The sequence below is a fragment of the Phaenicophaeus curvirostris genome, chromosome 24 (assembly GCF_032191515.1).
Source record: "Phaenicophaeus curvirostris isolate KB17595 chromosome 24, BPBGC_Pcur_1.0, whole genome shotgun sequence".
Lineage (NCBI taxonomy): Eukaryota > Metazoa > Chordata > Aves > Cuculiformes > Cuculidae > Phaenicophaeus > Phaenicophaeus curvirostris.
This window is the reverse complement of record NC_091415.1, coordinates 1,199,844-1,227,333: the sequence shown is the minus strand read 5'-3', so window position 1 is coordinate 1,227,333 and position 27,490 is coordinate 1,199,844. Positions and strand designations below refer to the sequence as shown.

Genomic DNA, 27,490 nt, shown 5'->3' with positions numbered 1-27,490 from the left:
CATAAAAATTGCACTGCACAATGTAAATCCTACAAACCAAAGCCATGCAGAAGTTTATTCACTGGCAGCTCAGTTATATTTTTACAATCTGCATCCTATCCTTTCCTTGGATTTTGGTTAGTCTCAGGCTTCAGTGCTCTGAAGTTCAGCATCAACCACCTGCCCAGGCTGCGCAATTCTCACTTCAGCTACAAAAGGAAAGACAACCTGCTAGCAACCTCCATACGTCGGATAATAATCACAGCAAGGTCAAAATTCCCTGCTTCCAAGTCTGTAATTGCACAATAAATACTTGCTTAATAAAGCTGAGTTTTGTTTTGTAAAGCGTCTGTTGGTTATTCATAGAAATCTGATGTGGAAATGGTCTATTAAGTCCTTTTTAAAACATCCCCTGTGCATCTGCAGCCCTGCTCCCCCTGGGACTTTTCTGGCACGGTGTTACGTGGTGAATAAGCAGATTGTGGCAGAAAGTCAAATGATGTTTGACTTCACCGCTGACTAGGAGATCGGTTTTCCCTTATTCAGATAAATATAGGTACGTTTTATAGATACAAGAGAGATAAAATTCTCCATAGCTGTGACCTGGCTCTTGGAAGAAAGATTGAGGAGGGAAGTACTGAAGCCATGGCAAGTTTTAAGGATTAATTGCAGCGGAGATAAAAACGCCCGCATAAGGGTGTTAATTTGAACAGTGAAATTCAGCTAAAAGAGCCTGAATTGGCTAAAACAAGAAAAAGAAATGATGTCTTGGTTTCTAAACCTCTCTGGAAATATTAGTCTTGAGGCTTTGTTTGCAATGGAAGTTTGACAGCTCTCCCAGTTCTGCATCCAACCACCAGGCAGTTTCAGCCAGTCCAACCAAGGTTAGCCCTCTCCAGAGGGTTGCTCCTTCGACTCAATGCAGCTATTTTCCAGAAGTATGCAAACTCAATTTGCTAAAAAAAGAGATGTTAGGTACAGGAGAGCTCCAGCTGGAAAATGGGAACAAATACACAAGTCAGTGTCTGCAAAGGAGGACAGCAAAGCTGTTGGAGCACTCAGGAACAGCTCTCGTAGTAGGCGACTCGCTTGTTGATGGCATCCCGGATCCTTCCCACCTGCTCCTCCAGGCCCAACAGCCTAGTTGACTTGGACATCAAAGCCTTGTTGCTTTCCTGAATTTCTGTCTGTAAAGCTGAGGAGAGAAGGCAGGAAAGGGCTATGTATGATCAGACAGGAAAAGGCATCATGGCCATTACCTTCCCCAGCAGGCTGGGCTGAGCATCCATCTCCCTCCTGCACAGCTCTGGTGGAGCCAAAGACATCAGCATCCTGCATTTCCCCTTCTCCCCCTCAAAAAAGCCAACAAACACTACTGCTCTGAAGAGAGCTGTTAGTTTGGAATGCTTAAAATTAGAAGCGAGCACATGGAGGGATTGCAGGCAGGGTCTCCTTTCCATGGCCACATTTCCACCCTTGCAAACTCTAAATTTACCAACACAGCTCCAGCAGATGCAGCCCAAATCCACACCATCTCACTACCAAAAGTATGTTATCTTCCTTGTCATTTCTTTCCATCACCCCTCTGGGAATCCAAAGCCCTTCCCCTGTGTGTGAGGTGATTACACTGAGTGCATAAAGAGCCTTACTTTCCATCCTTAGCATCATGGCCAGCGTTTCCTCAAACAGAGCCTGCGCCTCCAGGTTGATGCTCTGCACTCTGCTGCCCTGCTCCCCCAGTGCCGGGCTCTGCTCCATCCTTCCCTTCAACTCAGCATACATTTGTTTCACTTGTTCAAAAGCCTGTGGAAGAGCAAGGGGTGGTGGGACTGACCGGTGCAAGGGCTACTCTGCCTCAGGCAGGAGATACAGCTGCACCACTTTCCATACAAGGTACAGGTTGAGGTGGGGTGGGGTTCAGCCTGGGGAAGAGAAGGGTCTGGGGAGACAGAGCAGCTTCCAGGACTGAAAGGGGCTCCAGGAAAGCTGGGGAGGGGCTCTGGATCAGGGAGGGCAGGGATAGGATCAGCAGGAAGGGTTTACAGCTGAAAGAGAGGAGATTGAGATCTTAGGGGGAAATGTTTTCCTGTGTGAGTGGGGAGGCAAATCAACCCAAACCATTCCATGATTCTATGACCTTTCCAGCAAATGCATTAGGATTGATAATGGAAGAATTCAGTAGTAGAGAACTGCATCAGCTTAATAAGAAGTGACACAACACCACACAAGCTGAGCTCAGAACAGGAAAGCCTCTTTGCCTTATCTAAACACGTGCCAGGACACGATGGCTTTGCTGTCTAAGGACAGCAAAGAAGCAGAGCCCAGCTGCGACCGCCCCAGCGCGCGATGTGCCAGAGCCCGGTACCTGCTGCGTGCTCCTGGCCTGCTCGCCCGCCTCCTCGGCTGTCTGCCGCGCATCGCTGGCTCGCAAGCGGTTCTGGTCAGTGCTGCGCTGCAGCTGCGAGAGCCTCTCCATCAGTCCATCCAGCTGGCCTGCAATGGACTTCACGTTCTTCTCAGCTGGACCAAGAACAGCCTCAATCTGAAAGCAGAGTGCTCCACAATAAGAAGAAAATCACACCCACAGCCCCACTGCTAATGTGTTTTTCCTTCACGCAGGGCCCAGATGCGCTGCTTGACAGCCACATCACAGAAGCTGGGTCAGGGCTTGTCTCAAGGGGCTCTGACATGGACAAGGATTCGAGTTTGGAGAAGCACAAAATTCAGGCACAGCAGAAAGAAGAGATTCTTAAAGCAAAAGCTTCACCAGATCCCATTTCCCAGCTGGTGCAAGACTCTACCAACCGAGGAAGTTTCAAAGGAGCAGCAAGCAGGACACCATATCCTTATTCAGGAAGTCACTGCACATCTCTTACTTCATCGACGCGCTCCTGGATGAACCGAAGGGAAGAGCCAGAGCCCCTGATAGCACCTTGGGCCTCCAGGAGCACTGTGTTTGCTCGTCGCAGATTCCCAACCACCTCTTCCACGTTGCCCTCAACAGCATTTGCCCGGTTCCTGGGGAAATGCGAGTACAGAGAATTGTACAGGCTAGAAGCCAGCATTGCAGAGACAAAATACGTAAGATTGACAAGGCTGCAAACTCCCTCCCCTTTCCTGCCTCAAAAAGCCACAAACCCACACACCTGGACACGCCACGCTACAGTCATGAGAGCAGGTTTCTCTTGAGGGAAGCGTTATTTCCATGTCATACCCCCAGGCAGACAAAGAAAGAAGGGGAGAGAGAAGTCTTCCTTTATAGAATGATAGAATAGTTATGGTTGGAAGGGACCTTAAAGATCATCTAGTTCAAACCCCCCCTGCCCTGGGAAGAGACACCTCCCACTGGATCAGGCTGCCGAAGCCCCATCCAACCTGGCCTTGAACACCTCCAGGGATGGGGCAGCCACAACCCCCCTTGGCAACCTGTACCAGTGTCATGTTCAGTGTTTACGCCAGTTGGAAACATTTATTTTGTAAGTGGTGTGAGAAAGTGTTGAAAGGAAAGCGATAACCACTGAAGCGGCTCAACGAACACTTCTTTGCTCACAGAGAGACTATTCAGGCTGGGTGACAGAGCTCTCTGTAGAAAGCCAGTCGCCCTTGTCTCATCACTTCCAGCAGGTTAAGCAGGTGTCAGACACTCCAAGGAGTTTACATACTTATCCCACTAACCTTCGCACTAGGATATTGCTGCAAGTCACCATGTGACAAAGTAGATGCTCCAAATTTGCAAGGACACTCTGTTATGACTTTTTAAGGGACCATGAGATAATCCTCCCAACTTTCACCCAGAAAACAAACAGCCCATTTAATCTCCTCATGCTCTCTTGTGCAACTAGGATGTAGGTCACCAATCTCAAGTAATACCAGGGCAAGCTTGTCATCTCCCATCACAGGGGCTCAAGAGACAGAGAAAAGCCTCCATTCCTTTTGGTAAACACCTTGTTCTAGCCTGTCTAACAAGATCTGTTCTGGGCAGCCTGATTTCTTACTTGCATTGGGGCACTAGGAAGATGTCTGTAGAGACTGCAGACTCATTCTTTTAGGCACTGTATGGACATAGAGAACTTTGTGCTAAAACCTCAGATCGTGCAAGTCAGTGCAGCTCCAGCAGAGTGAGATTTCAACCCAACTGAGAGCCACCATGTTCACTATGCCCAAGTAACCTCAGCTGCTGAAAGCCCTTGAGCCCCAACTGACCTGGCTTGTTCTGCCTCCTGCTGAAGCTGCTTGGCCCGAGCGATGTCCTCGGCCGTCTGGGCAAGTACGCTCTCCGGGCACTGCAGCTTAGTTGCCAAATTTTGGATCTCAGTCATCTTTCTCAGGACTGCAGCAGCATCCGTGGGGAGGCGCAGGGAGAGAACAGACTCACTGATTTCCTGGATAGTGGCAGGGTCCATGTCCTTGTCTACAGAGCAAGCAGACAGACAGCGTCAGGAATGGGAGGGGGAAAGGCAGGAGTGCAAATGCAAGGGAGGATGAGGGCAGACATCTGGACATGCATGCTCTCACGTCTCCATTTCAGACAGCTGCCAGGGTCCACCTCGAATTTAATCCTCCTGAACTTAATGTACTTATCATTCACATCAGGAAAACTTTCAGGAAAAGACAGAAACAGGGCCTTTAATTTGCCACAAAAACACCATGGCTAAGCCCAAAGCAGAGTCAGATGGACCTCACTAAGCAGATCAGGTTGTGTTTCAAGACAAACCTTCTTTTATTTCACAAATGGAAGTTAATAAAACCAAGGAATGAGAAGCCAGCAAAGCCCCAGAGACATTAGCCCAGCAATTAGCTCAGAAATATCTTCACTCATCATTAACACCAGGCAGAACCAAATGACCTGATTTTCTTATTCAGCTAATGCTCACGAGGCTCATTATGTTATTACAATCTGTCTGCAAACAGTAAGTCATCCCGTTGGTTTATGGGACAACGAGGAATTCTCATCTGATTAGTAGCCTATTCCAGAGACGATTTGTCTCTTTATCTCCGGTCAGTGAGTGTTGCCGGCAAACCTTGCTGCACGCGGTCAGAGCCAACTGCAAATGCTTGGAGAGCACCAGCCACAGGGATGGGTTTGTCCTCGAGCCTCAGAGATGGCACAAGGCTCTGCAGTGGAGAGTGTGACCCAGAACAAGCTGTGGTCCAGACAAAAGGCTGCCTCCTCCACAGCTTTCCACTCACATTAATCCTGTTCATTGTTTTAGAGGGAATACCAGAGAGGAGATCACGGGGGATGTTGCAAAACCCTTCCGCGAAGCCCTGTGCACAGAAGGTCACCACTGTGCCCTACCTCCTCCCGAAATGGGCCTCACAGATGGGCCCCAAGCACCCTCAGAGGAAGCAAGCAGGGTCTGCCCTGGTGACATCCCAGGGAAGCTGACACAGTTAAACCAGCCAGGATTAATTTGGGTCAATCAGAAAAGAACAGTCAAGGCTGAGCAGGTTAGAGGGACAAACCACAGCTCCTGACAAAAGCACAGGCTCCTGTACTGCTGGACGATCTTCCCTGCTTTCCAGAAAACACTCTCAGAGCCTGCTGCACTGTCTCAGAGGATGTACATTACCTTTGCTATGTAAATACCCATGTGCAGATAAACTGGCTGTCCAGAGCTTAACTGGGGTGAGCTGTTCAGCTGATTCCTTGTACTGTATCTCAAATCTAATATCACAGTAAAAATGAGCTGTTCCCCTGCAGAAGACAACCTCCACACGCATAAATCACAGCTTGCAGAGCACTACCTGACAAGAAGTTTCGAACTTGCTGGATGAACTGCTGGATGCGCCGCACATCTCCCTCTACCTGGGTCCTTGTCACACTCATCTGCTCCACAAGCCGCTGAGCGTTGCTTTGAATCTGGCTTGCGGACACCTCTGTTGTTTTAATCTGCAATCAACAATATCCTGATAGAGCCATTTTTTCTTGACCTGGAATCCCATCAGCCCTACCTCAGCTCTGAGTGAACCAGGCAAGTTGCTTAGAACTTGTTCCCCGTTCTTAACATGTCACTGCTTCAAAGGATCATAAATATTAAAGATAGAGGAGTGGATTGGAAAAGGAAGGCCTCAAGGAGGGGCAGTACTGTTTAGCTTTTTAAACCGCTTTTGAAATGGATTTCAAATGATTTTGATAACTTACTTCGTCTTTGCAAGCACCCAAGAGGCCACAGAAAGGAGCTGCAACAGCGCTAGTGCTCGTAACCTAGAGTGCATAAACTATTAGAGCAGGTAGACCTGCAGATTCAGTCTTCCACATCCCCACCCCTGCAGCCACACCAATCGTAAGCAGGAGGGCAGGCTTCCTTGGGACATCTCCAGAGACACTTGGGTGCTTTTAGCTCCATGGCTCCCACAGCAAGACCCACACACGCAGCAGGGAGTCTCCCACTCAAAAAATTCTGTATTTCTGAAGCTGTCCATAAGACCAAGCCTCAAATTGAGTTTGAGATTAAGTTTTTCTCACAGCTGCTTCTTTCCTCAGCTGTCCCTCTAGGCTCTGCTGCTTGACATGGAGGGATGGCGCGCAGGGCTCGGCCACAGGACGGGCAGTGCTGCCCACACTCACCAGCTGCGCCGTCTCCTGGAGTCGGGTGCTCAGGCTGCGGAACTCCCTGGCAGCTTCCCCGGCAGCAGTGAGGGCCCCGTTCGACATGGGGACGATGCCTCGGCAGGGCTGGCCGGCCCCGCAGGCCGTGCTGTTGTCCTGCAGGCAGAGCCGCCCCTCGCACCGGGCAGGCGTGCACGTCTCCGCTCGGAAGCCACCGCAGATCTGGAGAGGGAGAGAGCAGTGGGGCAGCAAGGGCACTCACCTCGACGGTGAGGTCTCAGTGCCCTCCGGAAGGCAAAGCAGCATGTCCCAGTGCCCCAAGTTTTGAGAGATGCTCACCAAGGGAGCTGGGGAACTCTCTGTGCTCATGCAGCTAAACCCCAGCAGCTCACAAACAGTCATGGGGCACGTCTGCATGGAGCAAATGTTTCACTGACACCCAGGACAGCAACACTTCCCCTTGTGGCTGGGGAAATCATAGAATAGTTACAGTTGGAAGGGACCTTAAAGACCATCTATTTCCAATCTCCCTGCTGTGGGGGAGGTTGGTTCTTCTGTCCTGAACCCTGTCCAACCTGTGCAGTTTGCTTCGGGAGAGGGAATGGGATGAGAAGACTTTGCCTTCTTGCCTGGACATGAGTGGTTTTAATTCCATAGCATCTTCTAGAACTATTACCCGCCAGAGCACCCTGCAGCAGGGGCACCTGCAAACCCAGAGCCAGCGCAAGCACCAGCACAGGCTGGTCGCTTGGGAATGGGTTGCTGCCCTGAAAAGTAGAGGGGAGGTTGGTGGTCTCCACAGCAACCGTGCATTAGGAGACACCGAAATGGATCTCCATGGCAATAACAAAGCAGCAAAGGAAAAATCAAAGAAACCTCATCCAGAAATTAAATGGGTCTTCAAAATACAAGAACTAACACAGGAGAGAGTCCCTGGAGGAAAAGTGCGTGCTTGGGAAGGAGTAGCGGGCAACGCTTTGGTATCTGTGATCCCCAGGCAAGGGATGCTCAGACAATTCTCCACTGATGTCCTAAAGCATCAGGTTGCTTGGATATCATTTATGAGTCTCTCCAGACAGAGACTTTATGGATGGACTGTTTAAGAAAAGATGCATGACTGCATGATGAGACTTCTGCCTCCTGAGCGCCACAGGGCCCTCCTGAAAACTAGATTTGCGCAGCGGGCAAGTCATCGATCTGCTTTGTATCTTCACCTTATTTATGACGGGGGTCAGATTGGGTGATGAAGCTATCTGGCCCTTCAGGGTCAGCAGCTTGGAGGTGACCTCTACAAGTCCCCCCTCCAGCCCCACGGCACTCCGGCGGCTCTCCCGGGACTCGGCCAGCAGCCCAGAGGCGCCGACGATGAGGCCATTGGCATTGCTGGATGTCTGGTAAGCAGATCTGATTGTCTTGAAGGCTCCTGCAGGAATAAAACCAATAAATGACACAAATGCCTCTGTGACTCATCAATGCAGCAGAGCTACCTAGAGGAAGGATCAACCACAGCCTGTAGTGGATGTGTGCAGAGAGAGGAAGGGGACACAGCCAGAGTGATTAGTCACCACAGCACAGTGAAAAAGCTTCTTTTATTCCCAAAGGCCTTTCAGCCATTCCTTCAGAGCTTTCAGGAAGGAGGGAATGCTGGTTTGGGGCTAAAAGACTGAAACAAAACTAAAGACAATGCGCACATGGTGACCCCCAGGCTTTGCTCTGTGCAACCCAGAGGGCTGTTTGCAAGCGCTTTCCCTCCTCTCCATCACCACAGCCTGGAAGGATGAGGACGGGAGGTGCAGAGCAAACCTGCCCACAGCTCCACATCCCCAGCCAGCAGAGGCGGAGGCAGCAACGAGACACTTGGAGAAAATTAGCTGTAGCGGGGATAGAGTGGCAGCCCACCAGCAGCACCGCAGGGCTTAACTAGCTCTTTTCCTAAGCGCCTGGCAGCCGCCTGGCTCTCTTCCCCACCCCTCTGTCCCTTCCGTCTGTGCACAGCCTTCATTATTCCAGCTTCCTCCAGGGCTCGGTGACACGTTCCCAGCAGGGCTCCTCGCTTCCCACCATTCCTGTGGCACGGGGGACGGGAATGCGGTGCCTATGGAGCAAACTACCTAGCCCCAAAATGCCAGAGCAAAGAACTAAATAGCACGAAACCCCGGGCTGTGGACCAGAGGCTGGGTAGAAAGCATCCCCTCACTGGGCAGGGAAGAGCTATTTGCTGCTCCTGAGCTGACAGCATGTTAAAAACTCCATCTCATCCACCCAGTCAGTGGGAAACCACCAGGCTCAGTAATGTGGAGGTGAATTAACAGCTGCAAATTAAGAGATATTAGAGCTGCAGCACTGTACCTGACAGATCCGTGCTGCGGCTGGTTTCAAACTGGGTCTTCTTGCTCTGATACTGGGTGCTAGCAATGAGCAAGCTACTGTTGAGGGCTTCAAGCTCCCTCGAGAGAGAGGCAGTCTCATCCAGCAAACGAAAGTCAGGGTTTATGCCTTGGACTTGCTCTCTGGGAAAGAAAAAGCAGAAAAAGTGAATTGAAGCAGAAAGCAAAGCACCTGCGAACAGAGGGCAGGGCGCATCCACACTGGGACGCTGCCAGCACCCGGAGAAGGCAATTTTGAGCCCGGAGAGCTGACGACCAAGGACATGCCACGGCCTCACAGTTTGCAGAGAGCTGGGCCAGGCTACAGCATGTGGGGATGTGCCCATGCAGGGACCAGGCAAGATGCCACCTGCCCAGAGGCCTCCTGCCTTGGCAACACTTTGCACCAGATGGGCACACGTGCAAGCTCTGTTTTCTTGCATCCCTGGGCACTGCGTGAGCGGAGCAAGACTGTCAGGCACAGAAACAAAGCAGAACACGTGGAAGCAGCTCAGAGAGAAGAGAGGGCTGAGCACACAGAAGAAAGCCAGCATCCCCTCCTGGCTAAGGGATGCACCGCATGAGCAGCATCCATCCCTCACCTGATCACAGCGACTGCGCTGCTCATCTGTGCCAGGCTTTGCTCCATCATGGGAGGGCGGCTGAGGACGTTCTGCACCTCCTGTATGTTGCTCTCTGCCTGCGAGAGCCGGGAGCCGTAGTGGGAACCTCCGCTCCCCAAGGGCAGCCCTAAGGTGGAGTTGCTGAGCCCAGCCTGGCGCAGGCGCAGGCGCTGGATGTCCTCGTCGTAGGTGTGGAAGCAGGGGTGGCACAGCTCGCAGCTGGGGTGGGTGCTGCAACGGCCCCGCTCGCACTGGTCGCAGCGGGAGCCCGTGACGCCCGGGCGGCAGACACATCGGCCCGTGGTCTTGTCACATCCCACCTCCTCCGTGCCCTGGAAGTCACAGTCACACTCTGCGGGTGGAAAGGGAAAGAGAGACAGAGATGAAGCCCACCAAAAAGGAGAGGAGAACAGATTTATATAGATGTATTTATAAAATCAGACCCCGTTAATGGGATGTCAACACAATCTGATGTCCAATCCCACTCCTCAGCCCCTGCAGCATCAGGAAGGAGGTGGTATGGGCACAGGAACAGGAAAAGCCCCCAAGCCCTGTCGCTCACCCTACATGGCCCGATCGGCACCACCAAGGGTCTCACCCAGGGCTCCAGGGAAGGGTCTGGTGGATGCCTGGAGACAGGGCAGAGCAACAGGCATTAACTGCAACACTGACCCAGGTTGCCCAGAGCAGTGGTGGCTGCCCCACCCCTGGAGGTGTCCAAGGCCAGGTTGGATGGGGCTTGGAGCCCCTGATCCAGTGGGAGGTGTCCCTGCCCATAGCAAGATGTTGGAACTGGATGGGCTTTGAGGTCCCTTCCACCCCAAACCATTCCATGATTCTATGAACTAGGAAGCTGTTGTAGACAGGAAATGTCTCTTGCAAAATAGCATGGGAAACAGGTGTAGGAACCCCGGCCAGGGGCTCTTTCCCAGATAACCCATGATTTCAGTGCTGAGCAACACCAAGTCCAAACGAAGCGCGTGCTCCCTACCTGTGCACCCTACCCGGATGTCTCCGTAATGTCCATCTGGGCAAACCTGCTCCTGTGGGGCAGAGCACGTCCGTCCTGTGAAGCCTTCTCTACATGGACACTGTCCTGTGAACTGAGGAAAGAGAAATACATCAGGGAGACCCAGTTCTGGATGCTCATCTGGGAATGCCCTCCCTCAGCTGCTCTTGAGCACCAAAGCACCTGGACAAGCTCCTCCATCCAGCCTGCGTCCCAGGACATGCCCACACTACTCCTGTTGGGTTGCGGGCTCACCATGGCAATGCAAAGAGTCTCCAAACAGCCCAGGTATTGCAAAACAGAGTTTTAAGCTTGGTTTCAAAGCCAAAGGAAGCATGCACAAGTGGCTGCTTTGCCATTTCAGGTCTCTTCCTCCCTACACTGAGCTCGTTGGGGACCTACCTTTGGCTCTTTACATTTGTCATGGTTTTTTTGACATTTAACATCAATTGTCCCAGTTGTCTCTGAAACCTGAAGTGACAAACACGCTTTTCATTGACAAATGAGGATTATTAAGTTGTCTCGCCCACATGACGATCTCTTATTAGGGCATCCTTACTAAATATCAGGCCTCTTAAAACAGCTTAATCCTGCCTCGATAATTACCACCTTCTTTCATTTTCCTGACTATCCTGTCACAGTGTTTTCTAGGGAAATAGGTAAAGGAAAATAAGAGCAGGATGTGCTAGGGCCTTTTGTGAAGGCTTCCATGGACAGGACAACAGAGCCACCTGACAGGGTGGGATCACCACCCACTGGGGACACAGCCCCGTTGGCAGTGACACTCTCAACCACACAGCTCCTCCCTGCTGTCCCCGGGCAGCTTCTTGCAGCGGCGTTCCCAGAGTTGGGGACGATAAAAAATGAGAGCAACCTTGCAGGCGCATGCACAAAAGAAGGCAGGGAAATGAAAAAGAAATAGGCTGTCTCTGTGCTGAGGATGCTGCGGGTGGGCTGGGCGGTACCTGGTTGCAGTGGGGGCTGCGGGAGCCCTGGGGGTGGCAGCCGCAGGGCTGGCAGCCGCGGCCACTCGCCATCTCCCAGTGCTCGGCCGCGCACTGGTCGCAGTCGCTCCCCACCACATTGGGCAGGCAGAAGCACCTCCCCGTCTCGTCATCGCAGGGCATGTCCTGCCGTGTTCCCAGCGCGTTGCAGGTGCATCCTGAAATGGAGAGAACTTTGTCGTATTAAAAGTGGGTGCAGAACATCAGTCCGGCTTCCCACAAAGAAGCATCTTGCAGCTGCCCAAGGATGAGGCCTCTGATCTCCCCCTGTACCCGAGCTTGGCAGAAAGGACCCACGCCTCTGCTCTAACTCTGGTGGCCATCCAAGCACTGCAGCGGGACTCTGCAGCCAGAGAGTCCTCAGCATCCCACACAGAGCTACCCAAACCCCAGCTGCCCACTCCTCTGTACAGCATCACCTCCTGCATCCCCTGCAGCTTCCCAAGCCCTGCACAGCCATGGAGGGAAGGGTATACAACCCAACACACCCCAAACTCTGCTTTCCTTGCTCCTTTTGCCAAACTTATGCCTGAGGCAGGCCAGAGACTGAGCAAGGAGAATTATAAGCCTTTGCAAAACTGTCTTTGGCTTGGAAACCCCAGATCAAAGGTGGCTGGGAAGCACATCCCTTCAAGAGCCACCCAAGGATGCTGACTGCAGAGGAAGGGTGGGAGCACTCGGGGAAGCAGGGGATGTGTCAGGGGGTACTCACTGCGGCACCCCACGGGGTTAGCATTGGCCAGCTGGGCAAACCCTGGCTTGCAGAGGTGGCAGCGATCCCCCTGCACGTTCTCCTTGCAGACACAGCGCCCTGTCAGCGGGTCGCAGATGGAGCCCGGCACGGTGCCGTCTGGGTCACACTCACAGGCTGGAAACACGTGAGAAACGGCATTTCTGAGGGGTCTGAAGGGCACTGGGGGGTCTGGGAAAGGTGCTACGGGAGGTAAGGGGGCACTCACGCAAACAAGTTTCAGGATGGGTGAGATCTTGTTGCTGGTTGCGAAAATAGTTAGTTTTGCAGCGCTCACAGTTGTTGCCTTCAGTGTTGTGCTGGCAGTCGTCGCAGACACCCCCGCTCACCCCTCTGCTGGCACGGTACAGCTCCGGGTCGAAGTGGCAGGAGGCCGAGTGACCATTGCAGTTACACCCTAAAAAAACCCAACAGAAGATCCCAGCCGGTGCTGTGACCATGCATCCCCAGCAGTGGCAGCTCCAGCACTAGAGGGTGCCCAAGGCCCCTCTGTGACACTGTGACACCCGCCAATAGCCCCAAGCACCAGGCTGGCACCACTGGACAGCCCAGCCGAGCGCTGGCACAGCTTGGGAGCCCAGGGCATTGCTCGGGCACAGCCTCGTGGGGCAAAGCCCAGCATGCAGACGTCTCAGGGTGCCTTTTACAGAGACAGCCGTGCCCTACGTTGTTCATGGATAGAGAGGATTTAGGAAAGGCCTCAGAAAGAGGAGGAGAGAAAGGCACTCGCCATACTCTGGCAGTCGTGGGGATCGTTGTCCTCGGCGGGTGCCCACGGTCGGTCGTTGTAGAGGGCGGCACAGCGATCGCAGTGGGGACCAACAGTGTTGTGCTGACACACACAGTGCCCGTGGACCTGCTGCAGAGACAACGCTTTACCCCTCTGCGATGGTACCTGCTCAGGTCAGAGCTCCATCCTCCCAATACCTTTCCACCACGTGCCTGGCCAGAGCCCTACCCCCATGCAGCCCCCGTTCCCTGAGCAGAGACGAAGCTCCAGCACCCAACCAGGGCTGCTGCAGCACCAGGGACAGGCTGCTCCTCACCCACAGCAAGAGATTGATTTCCACCTCCTCTATCCCTCACCCAAGGACAATCACACCCAAGGCAAAGTGGACAAGTATAACCTGAAGAGAAGAAACCCCTGCAACAGCTAGCAAACCGTGCTGGCAAATCCTCCTGGGTATGAACAAGTCTGCTGAAGTCTTATACATGTTCACTACCCAGCTGAGAAACCCAGTTCTCCCCAGAGAATGACCTCCCATAGCCACTGAGCTTCATAACTCCTTAATAAAGCCCCTCCACTCCAAGAAGGCTTACATGAGGTACCAGAGGCTGCTGTCTTGCAGCCACTGTCCCATTGCTGCAGGCGTAACAGAGCATCATTTCCCCCCATTACAAGCAGCCTCTGGCCAGGGGAAAGATTCCCACACCCCACTGCTGGTCACCCCAGACAGGGTCTCCAAAGAAGGACTCCTGAGCGCATGGTGGTGCCCAATATTCCCACTGGGGTTTAGGGATAGACTGATATCTCAGAGCTTGTCTTCAGCCTTTTTCACTTCACCTTGGTGCTCACCACAGCATTTAGGTCATCTCTAGGGGCGCAGCGGTCGGCATGTCCATAGCAGAAGCAGCTCCCCAGTACCCGCATCTCCGTCACCGCGTAGAAGGTGCTGGGCGAGTGGTAGCCCTGGCGTGCAATGTGGGGGAGCTTGGTGAAGTTGATCCGCAGGTTGGTGAACTGCCCCAGCTCTGGTGGAACCAAGAAGAGGTGTGAGGGGACAGCAGGTACCCAGGCAACAGCTACAGAAGGGCATTGCGATTCGCTGGGGGGGCTCAGAGCAAGAGACAGAGACATCAGCCCAAAGGGCAACAGCTGAGTCATCAGCAAAGACCAAACACTGCTCCTCAGCACATCGGAGGTGCTAGGGCAGCAGTCAACAGGCAGCTTGAGGCTTTGTTTGACCAGGACCTGTTCCCCCACAGGGTTACCCCAGCTCAGCACTCTCCACCACTTGTAGGAAAGACCATAAGGTGTATCATTCCATTCCTCCTTTCTGAGGTATCATTGAACGGCCCCAGTTACCTCAGATGCTTCTCCTAAGACTCATAAAAGAAGCTGCTCACTTACTTTCAACAGCCTCGCTGTAAGAGGTTGTGATGGTAGATGCCAGGTCTTGGACACTGAATTTCACCTGAGAAGGGGAAAAACATTAAGCAGAAAAGCTCATCAGCCCAACTCCATGGTGTTTACTAAACCATGTCCCAAAGTGCCACCTCTGTGTGGTTTTTAAACTGCTCCAGGGAAGAAGACTCCACCACTGCCCTGGGGAGACTCTTTCAGTGCTTCACCACTCCTTCCATAAAGACCTTTTCCATAACTGGTTTCCTACTGGAGGAGCAGAATCTTCCCAAGGACTCCCCTCAGGAGTGCTGGGTGTCCACGGGCTCCATCCCTCACCAGGTGTAAAAGACTTCCAGGCCACCACACATCTCTGCAGTGCTGAGCAGGACACCCACCCCAATCCTAGGTTCACAGCAGGGGGAACGGATATATCAGGGATTCCCTGTCACAAAACCCCACAAATCCTACCTTGCCTCCATGTACTGAATGTCCCTGCAGTGTTTGGCACCGAGCATCCTGCCAGCCCTCAGGGGAGCCCTGGGGGACACCAGGGAAGGCGGCAGCGCAGTCAGAGGCCAGGTACTGGTACACCTCCCAGGTCTTGCCGAAGTCAGTGGAGCGCTCGATCAGCATCGCAGCAGGCAGCGGCGACTGCAGAGTGGGAAAAGAGGCAAATCTGGAACCAGCTCCCACCCCGGGGCCTGGGGATGCTGTCCTCATCCTCCTCACCCCAGGCTCAGTTCTCCTGGCTGCTGGAGCCATCCCCTCTGCTGCAGGTTACCAACAACCTCCGAGCCCCCCCTGACCCTTGGGCAGCCTTGCTGCAGCCACAAAGCACACATCTGCACCAAGGAGATTATGCAGTGAACGTTCATGAGATGGGAGCCCCCCACCCTGCTCTGCTCCTCCCAAACACCTAGGGGAATGGCCATGGAAAACAGGGAATAAGGAGAGATGGGGACCCTGGTGTGCTTCCTATCAGCCCAAAGTGAGCTGTGTGCCAAGATCCCCACGTCCCGCAGGGAGCCAGCGGGGCCCGTCCACTGTCATCTGTGACATCCTTGTCAGCAGAGACGCTGTGTACAAACCCTGAAGTGAAGCAGGATGTCGCTGAGCTGGAACGTCTGGTCCAGATCCAGCTGCAAAGAGACACGCTCAACACCTGTGGGCACAGAGAGAGACAGCTTCAGAGGTGCAGTAATACAAACCAAGGCATTTATTCCCTTCTTTCCTTCCAATCTACTGAACTTGACGCCCCTTTCTCTTCCCCCTCATGCCGTTTATTGTGAGGAGGAGCCCACCATGTCCAGTACTCACCGTTCTGGGACTGCCACCAGCGCGCGTGCCCGGTGGAGGACACAACATTCTCCACGCGGTGGCCGTTGTAGGCGTGAGGCAGCCGCGAGTCACACCTGCAGCATCTCATGCTCCACTGGAAGAGAAAGGGCAGGTGGAAGCTACCATCCTGACTCAGAGGGAAAGACCCCACTGCAGACCCCAGAGCGAGGGGCCCAAGTGCAGTGCGGACTCACCGAGCAACAAAAGGCATCAGTAAAGTTTATCAGAGATCTGAAGAACCGTGATCAATAAAATCAATGACCCACAACACTCAAGCAGTCTCCCTCACTCATAGGTTTTTGGACTAAAAGCTAAGGCCAAAACGCTTTCAACTAAGACATATTTTTGGCAAAACATAAAAAATGTCTATTTTTAAGTACATATGCCCTCCACCCCCCCCTCCATTTTTCACAATGACAACCCTTGATAGAAAGCTCTCTGTAGCTTTTCAGGACCACTTTCCCTTTTCCACACAACCAATAGACTGTTTGTTTGGGTGAACAGAAAGGCCTTTCTCTCCCATCCAAAAGGCCCGGGCGATGCTCACCCCCTGCCCTCCTCCCCTGGGAGCAGAGCAGGAGCAAACAGCACAGCAAGTGAGAAGTCAGTGGGTGGGAAGTTGAGGGACTCAAAGTTCAGCCCTTCACTTAAGTAATTCAAGAAGCAAACAGAAATGCAGCACGGGGAATGCAGGAATGGGAGAAAACAGTCCCCAAGGAGCAAACAAGTACCCAAATGTTGACTAAGCCAAGCAACACTCCGTGCAGTTGCTAACATGGGGACACTCGGTACATGCAGCAGATGAGGAGGCTCCAAAATGTGTAGAAAGCAGCAGGAAGGAGATTGAGTGAGAGAATGGGACAGGTTGGATGGGGCTTGGAGCCCCTGATCCAGGGGGAGGTGTCCCTGCCCATGGCAGGGGTGGGACTGGATTGGGCTTCCACAAAACAGAAGGGGCTGCAGATAACGCTGTCCCAAAAGCAGAAGTGCTATGAAACATTTCAACTAGAAACCGAAGCTGTCGGTGGCCTGTGCAGTAAAGTAGCCTCCCAAGTGGAACAGTGGGACATGAGCTTTACACCGATGCATCCCAAAGCCTGAGAAACTGGAGAAGATCAAGAACGGTGTTGACCAGCAATGGCAGGCACTGGCCTGGGCAGCGTGGGGCAAGGCAGCTCAGAAAGGTCATCCTGGGAGGAAAGCAGGTTTGGAGGAGAGGAGGGGAGCACGTCCTGGCAGAGGGCTGAACAGCTGACACTGGGAGGGCAATGAGATACCCTGCTGCAAGAGCTGGCAGTCGCTGGGGTGGCATAAGGTGACAGCAGAGGCATGGGCACACTTGGGAGCCCACTGATGGGATCAGCTTTCAGCTGTGGAGCAGAGACATCGGGTGACAAGTGACAAGCAGCACTTCATGTCCATCTCCATGAAAAAAAATATCTCCATCTGATACTTCACAAATGAACTGATTCCAACCTAGACACAATCCTTCATGTGAGCTGGGGTCGGGGGGGGCTGTGCCTCAACAGCAGCAGGAGGTGGTGGCCCAGGGGGCACAGTGACATCAAGATCTCTTGTTTCCCTTTAAAAGATTAATTCACAGCTTACACTTATCTCCTTATTCCTGGAACTAGCTCATCTAAGTCAGCCAATCTCTTATTTCTTCAAAAATTGGCTCAGCTTCACAAGAACTACCTTTTTTTAAAAAAAATTTAAAGAAAAATCCACAGAAAACTTTGCCTAGAATTACCTCTTTGCTTACTTTGATGCAAAACCACACAAGGCTTGGGCTGGCTTCAACCAGAAAGCACTAGCTGGTACCACATCACTTTCTCCCAACCCACGAACGGATGAAGCATGCCGGTGTGTGGACAGGAGCTCAGATCTTGGGTAGGGTTTACAGAATCACAGAATCATTTGGGTTGGAAAAGACTTTTAGGTTCATTGAGTCCAACTGTAACCCTCACACTGCCAACCCCACCACTGAACCACGTCCCTAAGCACCACATCCACGTGTTTATTGAATGCCCCCAGTGACGGGGACCCCACCACATCCCTGAGCAGCCCTGCTCTGCCTTCAGAACCCGGAACCTTTCAGCAATTGGGTGGATGTTGAGGAGATCCTCACTTCAACCCGATCTGTTTCCATAATATTTTCCACAGTCTTTATGTTCTCAGTCTATAAATATCCCAGAACAGGAATTGGCTAACTACAATATTTATAACAATATTGCAAAGTAAGCAAACAGAAAATTCAGACTATATAATCAAGTGATTTCCCTGGCTCTACCAACTCCCCCTAGCTCTGCCAGGAACAATCAGAAATAATATAATGGGTCCAGGCAGAAGAAGTCACTGCAGATAATGATTCCAAGCAGCAAACTGTAAGGGAGCTTCGGGATTATCCACACAACAATTCCCAAAAATGATTAAACTTCACTGCAGTTCTGACTGTGATCAAAGGGAGATGGGAAGGCTTTCTGTGAGGGGAAAGGTTAGTCATGGCTGAATTATTCATTAGGAGCAATTCATGCATACTCATCTGGCCATTCACAGGGCCACAAGCTCTTCCAGTAGCTACAAGTGCAATGCTGGCCATGAAGCTGCAATCACGCTTAAAATTCAGGGCTAGGGGAAGATGAAGCCTAAAGGGTGGGAGATGGACCCTACCCAGCCAGCCTGGGGGCTGCGCTCAGTGCAAGTATCTTTGCCTACTTCCCCCCCTTCAACTATTTAATCAAGGCTAAAATTAGCATTGGAAGCAAAATTCACTTCACATCCTTGGAGCAAATTGTGAAACCCCTCTATTGCCCAACAGGACGATTTACTATTACTGATTGTGAATATGTGTCTCAAAGTTCCTCAGGACAGAGGGAAATTACTAAAAATGAGAACCCAGCTCCAGGCTGAGGAGAGATTCACCTCTCCCACATCTTTCCCCAGCTCTCTCCTTTTTCTACCAACAGCAGACTCAGTAGATCCCTCTGAGCTGGGCTTGCCAGGAATAGAGCAGGGCTGGGGGAGTACGTGACAAATCAAAATCACGGGGTCACAGCCCGAGTTCAGTCCTCGACCCCCAGGCAGCCCCAGCCCTGGCTCCCCAGCACATCGAACCCTTCCTGACACACGCTGGAGGTTTCTGCAGTGAAGGGGAATCGAAACACGTTTGAATTGGCATGAGATGTGAGACTGGAAGGGTCCTAGAGCAAAAGAAGTCATGGGGCTGCATGGAAACCACTGACCAACCCCTCTGTGCCTCTAAGCTACTCTTGGAGTCACCCCAAATACAGGTTATGGAGGTTCAGAGATTAAAGGAAACCTGTTCCAGCCTTTTGAAAGATAATCCAGAAGGCAGTCATTGCAGAGGAAAAGCTGGTGTGTAGAGAATAAACAAATTCACGTTTTAGAGATAAATGGTGGAGGGGAAAAAAGACAAAACCCACACAGAAGAACAACCAGGTGGTGTAAAAATGCTCACATATTACATCATGCTGCTGGGACACTTCTGTACGTGCAGGAACACGGGTGCAGACCCAGCCCTCCTGCTCTGACCTTGTGAACCAGTTGCAGCTCAGCCTCCCACAGGTCCCCGTTCATGCAGGGGCAGATATCTGCGAGCCATTTTAAGCTGATGGACTCAGCCCAAAGCATTTTAAGTAGCTCTCGCTGCCATTTTAACATGAGCAGAGAGCCTTTGAAATAAGACCTTCTGGCATAGGTGCACAGCCCAAAATAAACTGAAGTTATTCAGCGAAAATAGGAGGCTACTTCTCTCCAGTCACGAAATTAAGACCTTTCATATCTGCAGAGACCTTGGTGCTCCTGCATTTAAGCCAGCTCAGTGTCAGCAAGAGGCACTGTGTCAGTCGAGCTCCTGGCACGCAGCCTCCCACACTAATGCCTGGCAGGGTGTTGCACAATAATTATTGTATAGGAATAGGAATTAAATGTTCCAAGTTTATCTGCGAACAATCTGGAAGGCAGTGAGAATTTATATGCATAGAGAGAGACTGAGGGTTATTAAGAAACAGGGTGGGCAGCAGGAATAAATCACCTCGGAACCAAGGGCATCTGCTAAAGCTAAGTTAAGCAATTCTGTATTCCAAACCCTTTTCACTCCCTGTTAACACCAGGGTAGGATGTCGCTGCCCCAGGCTCACAGAGCAGGGACCATCTCTCCTGGGAAGCACTCCATACATTTTCCATGGGAAAACGTGGTGGAAGTCACCCCTGGTATGGCTCAAGCGCTCACCGAGCCACCAGTGTCTGCTAAACCCGACTGTGCCTCAGTCCTGAGCACGGCTGGGGGTCAGAGCCCTCCGTCTGTCTTCTGAGCACAACCTCAGAGCTCACCCTCCAGCATCACATCCTTGCTTGAGCACTCAGAAGTGACATTGGAAAGTGAGTGCTGAGGTTCTGCTCAAAAGATAAATTGAGGGCTCCAACTCTCAGCTTGGTTTCACCAGTGACCCCCAAATTCAGAGGCAACAGCAGAGATGGGGGTGAAGTCACAAGTAGGACAAACAGCCTAGGTATGGGGTTTAGGGAAATGAAGTTCACTTCTCTTGCACAAAAGCAAGCACATGGGTGCACATTTTCCTCATCCCGTGTGTTCTCACACCATCTCCTCTCAGCAAAACTTCATCTAAAACCTGCCGGGATGGCCGTCTGCAAACCCCATCTCCACACCCCACATGCAACACTGGGGTCCTGCAACTCCTCTGTGATGGGACAGTGGGTCAATTTGCAGTTCTGGGGCAAAAGAAGATCAGTCAGTGCTGGAAGCTGCTCTTTAATATAGAAAAGGGAGGTGGAGGAAAAAAAAGCTATGGGAAATAGGGGTTTTCTTCTGCATATTCACTGCAAGTAGGGACACATCCCTGCAGCAAAGAGTAGGGTGTGTCTGAATGCCTGAATAAGATGAGATAAGCACAGAGCAGCAACTCCTGGCTCCCGCATTACCTTCAACAGGTCAGGAATACAAATTATTCAGAGGACACTCCCAAAACCAGAAGCCCTGCTTTAAGAAGGGGGTCAGATCGTCCTACAATCCCATCTGACCACAACTGATTGTATGACTGCCTTTCTTGGTGTAAAAAAGAAAGCGATTGAGAGATGACATGAGCCTGGAAAGCAAATGAGCTGGGAGGTGCAGTGGCTTCTCAGCACGTTTTCCCCTGTTCCAACACGTCCAGGGCCTGCAGGCAGCTTGTTTCGGAGCAGCACCGAGCTCCCTGCCCGATTCATGCAGGTGGGCAAGCAGCTGTAACCACTAGTGGCAGCAATAAGGCAGACAAGCATTAGTCTTGCACATATTCTCTTTTGCCTGTATTTTTGGAAGCAGCCAAAGACAACTCGGTGCCAAGAAACCACAGAGAGAGATACTACAGACCAACCCTGCCAGGCAGCTGCCACCATCCCTCAGCAGGAGAAGAAACCCTCTGCTGTGCCAGGAGCTCTCCCAGTGGGCTCATGCTTTCTTAATCCAGGGATTAGGCTTCTCTCAGGACCTCTCGTCTCTCCGTTCCCAGATGGATGATCCCTTATCACCACAACACAAAGGATGATGAAGGTGACTTCCCACCCGTCACTGCTCGCATCCACCGAGCGCCCATGAAGAGCAGGCAAGCGCAGGCAGAAAATCTTGGCCCTGGACCCTCTGCAAACATTTTAATACTCAAAGTCTCCCAAGGTCAGTACTGCTGCTCCCAGCAGTGAAGCGAAGAGCCAAAGGCACATACAGCCCTCCTGCTGTCACTGCAAAGGGACAGGCCAGGGGAGGGGACTGGGAATCTGCTAATCTGCCTGAAAGCCACACCGAGCCTTCCCTTGGCTAGAGCAGGGAGCTACTCCGTATTCCAAGAGATAAAGTGACTGAGCTTTGAATCACACCTCAGTCAATGAGAGTATTTCCACACACACACAGCCTCACTTATTTTTCTATAGTATTTTCACTTTCCCTCTTGCTTTTCCTTTCTCTGCCGACTCCAAGAGCCGTTTTCCCAAGCGATTTCCAAGCCACACCATTGGTCTGCCTGGCTCCCACCCTCCATCGCTTTTCTAACCACCACTACAGTCCCTTGCACTATAAATAGCAACACTGAGTGTCCCTCTTGGATTTCACACCAGACAGAGCCTCCAGCCAAAGAATGGAGCAATCGGGAGTGCAAAGTATAAAGGTTACAGGGGTTTGGAACTGGAGCAGGCAATGCAGCAGAAGCCAAAATAAATGCTTGCAGCCACAAAATTGCAAAAGAGCCCCCTGGGGCTGGCGGCAGGGGGATAGCACGTGCCCCACTGGCACAACCCCTCATCCCATGCCCTCTGCCGAGATCCAGAAGGATCTTGCAAAGTCAGGAATATCCAGCCTTTTCCAGCTGGTACTGGGATGACCAATGCAATCAAGGTTTAGCAGACACGCTTCCCACAGTACAAGTCTCTTCTTCGAGCAAAGATGTCAAACGTCAACATTAAGTGAAGATTTCCAAAGTACATTTAAGTAGTTTTCTTCAAGTATAAACAGAAATTGAGGTGAAAAGAAAAATTAAGCTGAAGCGGGAATAAATTGCTTGGGTTTTGCCCTGTCCGTGGGCCACAGCAGCCATAAGAAGCAGCAGGGATACAAGCAAACAATCTCACTCCTGGGAACAGCAAAACAGCTCTGACAAAAGTAAGTGGGAGTGTGAGTGGAGGAAATGCCTGATCACAAGTGTCCGCCTGGAAACCAGCCTGGCAAAGGGCAGATGCTGCAGCCAGGCCAGAGTCTGCAAGGAGGTGATGCTCTTACCCATCAGGGCCAGGGAGCTGCCTCAGCTCCAGACCAAGTAGCCTCTCCCAGCCATCCCTGAGCCCACAGAGAAGCAAAGATCTCTCCAGCTCAGCGAGAACACCGCCCACTCCACAACAAATCCGCTTACTGCCACAGCTTGGCCTTCAACTTGCAGGGGAATTAAAACCAGATGAAGGCTGACTCACTCCAGGTGGATTTCACTGTAGAAAACACTGCCTCACTGGAGGGCTGCCACCTCCTTTCCTCTCAAGCACCATTTTCAACACTCTTTTTGCCTGTCCTGCATTAAACCCACTCCCTTTTGAGCTACTCCCAGGCAGTTACAGGGTTAACGCTGCCTGGCCAGGCTTCAGGAAGGGCTCACAGTCAGGGACATCACCCCTGCTGCATATTCAGCTCTGTGCTCAGGCAGACTTATCCTTCAACTTCAGTCTGGTTTGGTGGCAGCTTTGGAGCCTGGGAATCTGCAGCTGGCAGATTATCCTCTCCAGCCCCATCTCCTGCCCCGACACAACCAGCGTGATTGAAAACAGTTGTTCAGTACAGAAGGTTTTCCAAGTCTTTATGAAAGACCTGAAGTGTTCCCATCTTTGACAAGTGAAATACAAGCTTTGTTTATAACTAAAAAGCCCAAGGATGGGAAGATTTAGGATCTTGTGGATCCAAAACCTTCTGTTTTGTCTCCAATGCTTCATGCCAAACCTTCGCTGCTCTTTCCCTGCCACTGCGTTCATGCTCAGCTCCTCAGCCACAGGGATGGGGAGAGAAGGACTCAAGGAGGGACCACAGATGCTGCAATGACCCAGCATAGTTGGAAGGAAGATAAACATCTGGAAGAGGTTAAACACATCCCTGCAAAAGGGTGGGAAGGATAGGATGGGCAAGGGCACCAGCATCCCTCCATGAGGCTGAGGAGCACAGAGGTGAACGTACCTCTCCGTGGGGCATGCAGTACCTCTCCGTCTCAGTGAGGCCACAGGTGGAGGAGGCTCTCAGGTGAGAGGCTCGTCCCAGCAGCAGGTCTCCGGTGGGGGGGTAGCAGGCTCCCTGGGAGCAGGCTGGCTGGGCACCCAGCAGCCGCGGGGCAGCTGGAAGAGCCGGAAAACACAGTTTTAGGTTTTGTCGGGGTGGTGCAGACATCAATCAGCACATCTCCTGTTTTCTGCAACAGCCCAACTACTGCCATGCTTGGGACAAGCATAAAAATATATGTGATGAAAAGGACAAAGGTAGTATGCTGTTGAAATGCCTTTACTTTAAATAAGAAAAAGGCATTTTTAATGTGTTTTGTACGAATAATTATCTATTACATCCTTCTTTTTCATGACCCTAGTGTTTGGGCTGCAAAGATGCTCAGTTCCCTGCCCTGTTTGGTGTCTGTTGTTAACCTCATAGCTGCCCAGTAGCCAGCAGCTCAGAACTGAGAGCAGCCTTTTCCCAAATACCAGCACCGTTTTCAGACACTGATCTCCCAGCCGCTGTCACAATACTGCCACAAACAGAAATCCCACATTAGCACTGTTAGTATTTAGTCAGCTTCCCCCACATCCATTTAGAAACACCATCCGGGAGCCTTACCCAGGAAGATAAAGGATGCCCAAGGCCACAGCTGGAAGCGGGACTCCATGCCACCAAGGACACACCTAGGCAAGAGTTTACAGCATGAGCCCAAATGAGCAGTTTAAAGCTCAGTCCAGGTCCACATTGCTTCTCAGTTTACAGGGCAATAATTTTAACATAGGTGAAAAAACAAGAATAAAAAAGAGAAAAATCGGATGCTCAGATCATATGTTTTTAATGTAAGAATCCCAGCTTTTCATCCAATTTATGAAGCATGCACAATAGTCTCCTTAAACTGTCTAAGAAATGGCTCTCCCCCTCGAATACCCTAAATCTTTAGGTTATCGCTGAGGCGAACCACAGGTACCAGCACAGCACCTCACTCTCAGCAGAGCTGCAGTTTCCAGCCTCCCAGCTCCCCAGGGACACGCAGAAGCCGCAGCAGGGAGGGAGTCGGTGCTGATGCCAGGTTGCAAGGCAGAGCCAATGCCCCAAGGAGTGTGCACACAGCCCCCCCCCTCCTCCACAAAGCCACCGCTTCCCAGGAGCCCTGCACTTTGTTCTCCGGCCCCACCCTTCGCCCATAATTCTAGAATTGATCCTAGACCAAAACTCACCAGCGCAGGTGATGGCCCAAGGTCTTGTTCTATGTGAAAAGAAGACAAGCACAAAAATGCCAGCAAAACATGCATCTGCTGCCTGCTCCCCAGGGGAGACAGAGCTGCCAGCACAGCCTCAGCAGTCCCAAACCTCACCTGCCCTCGCCCCTGTGCCAGAGCAGCCCTGGTCCTGGTCCTTGCGGTGTCCCACACCTTTGGGGTGAGGATTCTGTCTCCCCACAGCAGCCGATCTGCACCGCAAGAGCCCTCTGAGCACTGGCTTTCTCCTCTCCTGGCTTATAACGCGCAGCTGCCTCACCTGGGAGAAAAGGTGCCTGTGGGTGCAGGAACGATAAAGGCAGTGATTCAGGGATCTCCAGACACACACACCCAGTTACCGTGTAACTCACGGCGGCTCTTAGACAGGGCACGTGGCTGCCAACATAAGTCACTCCGGAGGATGACAACAGCATGAACCAGCAGCTCTGCAGGTAACAAGCAAAGCCCTTCCGTAGATAAGCCCACCAGGAAAATGGTGGCCACCACGGGGACATAACCAAGCCAGCTTGAAACCAACTCCCTCCAGAGCTGCTGCACGGCTCGGCATCGGAGCAGTGCACTTAAATGCTTACCCACCCTCTCAGATGAGTCTTGCATCCATACTTAGCATCACAACAACAAGGCAGCACCACTATGAGCACCTCAACTCGATCATTTAAAGACTAATTAGGGTGTTCATGTGAGTTATAATCCCACTGGGTATTCGCATATCAGACTTCAGCCTGGAGGCGACCTCGAAGGCAGCGACTGAGCTTTGCAGGCAGAGTTGGTCACACAGCCTCTCTCCCATCTGCAGAGCTGGAATTCCTCAAGGCACAAAATTAAATAAGGTGAGCTTGAGGATCACCTGCAAACACCATCCTGTGAACTCACCAGCAGTGAAATAAGTCAGAAAATCATCAATTTTTAAGAAGCATAATTCTTGTTTGGATACCTAGAAAAGTGCCAAGATTTCCAAAAGGACCCTTTATCATTACCAGGATTGTTTCTAATAGTAGCTTAAGAGCCTGTTGGAGACCCTGGCCCCTGGCTTTGTGCCCAGCTGATGAGGAGCCCTTCTCTCTTACTTGAGAACTAATTCTGAGCTCTCTTACACTTGACACTTCAGCTATTGCTTTACACCAGGATTCATGGGGACGGTATCATCAGTGATGGGAGTGGAACTCAGCAGCTTGCACGCACAACCACCACCACACACATGCAGGGCTCCCAAGCATCGCTTACATGCTACATTTCAGCTAAAAGAATTTTTTATCCTTAGAAACATTTCCATCAAGCTTTTTTCCATTTAGTTTACTGAAACAACCCCAAAATCTCATCCTCTGCCCTGCTGGAGGGGCAGCTCAGCAGACCACACTACCTACCTCCCCATCCTCGCGCTAAGAAACACAGGCACAGGCAAGCCGAGGATCAGGAGCTCAGAGAAAGGGTACAAAAAGAAGTGGAAAAAAAATATTATCCCCTAGGCTACAGAATGTGAAACGTTGGCTCAGGTTCTGTCTGGGTGAGGTGTGCCCGCAGAGCTGGGTGCGCCTGCCCTCACCCAGTTAGAGCTCAGCTATGTGGTAACACCACATTCTTCCTCCAGCAGCAAAGGTGCCTCCTCCCCATCTCAGCTGGCAGCAAAAAGGAAGTGGGAAGCAACACTGGAATGGTTTACAGAGAGACGAGACGTGCCCTGAGCTGATGACACAGCTCCTGCATGCTGGCTGTGAGCAACCAGCAAACCATCAAACCCATCGGCAGCATAACGTGGTGCAGTGAAGTGCTAACCACCCACCCCGGGCTCTGCGAGAACTCACATCAAGCTCTCCTAATTTCTCCTCTGGTGGAGCAATTGTGTTGGAGAAGGCAAAGGAGAGGAAGGCCAGGTTGGATGGGGCTCTGAGCAGCCTGATGTGGTTAAAGACATCCTTGTTCCTGCAAAAGGGTTGGGCTGGATGACCTGAAGAGGTCCCTTCCAATCCAAGCCATTCCATGACTTTATAAGGTCTGATTGATTTAGGTTTCCGCCGGTGATGTCAGACGTGGCACACATCTTTGCTAAAAGCCCGTTGCTGGGTACCTGTTCTGCCTGGTTTAAAGCCACAACCAGAAGCACAGGTGGGCAAACAGGGAGACTGTCTCTTCCCACCTGGAGACATCTGCGTGGGCAGGATGATGTGAGCTCCTGCTCTGTGCAGTGCCCGTGTGTGATCCGCTAAGAGCTGCTCTGTCCTGAGGTGCTTATCAGGGACAGGAAAGCTCCACATCACCTATCCTGTACCCGTGGCAGTGGGCTGGTAGCAGAAGACCTTAGTGCCAGCAGTGGCTGAAGGACACGCTTTAGAGGACCCTGTCCCTTCCGCGCTGCCAAGAAAGATGCTGCTGGCCTGATTTTAAGTTTCAGATGGAAAGAAGTCACAGCATTGAGACCAGAACTGCACAACAGCCAGGCGCTTAAAAGCTCTTCTCCCTCTGAAAACGAGGGACAGTGCAGAACAGCCCAACCCGCTGGGGACACTTGTGTCACTCAGTGTCACAAGCTAATACCTGCCAAGCCCCTGCTTTTATAATTAGGATCCTTCACTGCAGAGGCAGCCAGAGCCCACTCCACATGCCACCCTTCCAGGCTCCGATGTCGTTGATGGAGCGGGATGAGCCGTGGTGGAGGTGGGGCACCAGGGTTTGTTATCCTCGGGCAGCCCCCGCGTGCTGCACCCAGAGTGAACTCAGTAACGAACACACTCAGCT

General features: G+C 51.9%; 1 protein-coding gene across 5 annotated transcripts; it reads right to left on the bottom strand.

Annotated features, from left to right (window-relative positions):
• Positions 1-3: 3 nt before the first annotated feature.
• LAMB3 (laminin subunit beta 3) lies at positions 4-26,676 on the bottom strand. 5 transcript variants are annotated; one of them, XM_069876071.1, is made up of 26 exons: positions 26,122-26,676; positions 25,330-25,564; positions 24,854-25,032; positions 24,716-24,744; positions 24,117-24,181; positions 23,472-23,626; positions 15,728-15,842; positions 15,499-15,572; positions 14,879-15,061; positions 14,417-14,480; positions 13,850-14,037; positions 13,021-13,144; positions 12,494-12,682; positions 12,247-12,402; positions 11,496-11,692; positions 10,513-10,624; positions 9,501-9,873; positions 8,882-9,042; positions 7,747-7,955; positions 6,551-6,754; positions 5,728-5,872; positions 4,183-4,390; positions 2,856-2,997; positions 2,345-2,521; positions 1,629-1,782; positions 4-1,174 (listed from the first exon to the last, which is right to left on the bottom strand). In XM_069876071.1, exons 5-26 carry the CDS (start codon positions 24,163-24,165, stop codon positions 1,038-1,040), a joined length of 3,516 nt encoding a protein of 1,171 aa, XP_069732172.1. In that variant the 5' UTR covers positions 24,166-24,181; positions 24,716-24,744; positions 24,854-25,032; positions 25,330-25,564; positions 26,122-26,676; the 3' UTR covers positions 4-1,037. The 5 variants fall into 5 exon arrangements, with proteins under 5 accessions (XP_069732172.1, XP_069732168.1, XP_069732169.1 ...); XM_069876067.1 differs by lacking the exon at positions 24,716-24,744 and having other exon boundaries at positions 25,334-25,564; XM_069876068.1 differs by lacking the exon at positions 24,716-24,744 and having other exon boundaries at positions 13,021-13,141; positions 25,334-25,564.
• Between the last annotated feature and the right edge of the window lie 814 nt (positions 26,677-27,490).

Bases quoted from the DNA above. Each gene is read 5' to 3' on its own strand.
- LAMB3 (XM_069876067.1), bottom strand. From the start codon at position 25,354: ATGCAAGACTCATCTGAGAGG. The intron at 11,693-12,246 runs GTGAGTACCCCC...TCTCCATTTCAG, and splicing joins TAACCCCGTGGGGTGCCGCA to GATGCACCTGCAACGCGCTG. The intron at 9,043-9,500 runs GTGAGGGATGGA...TTTCTTTCCCAG, and splicing joins AGCGCAGTCGCTGTGATCAG to AGAGCAAGTCCAAGGCATAA.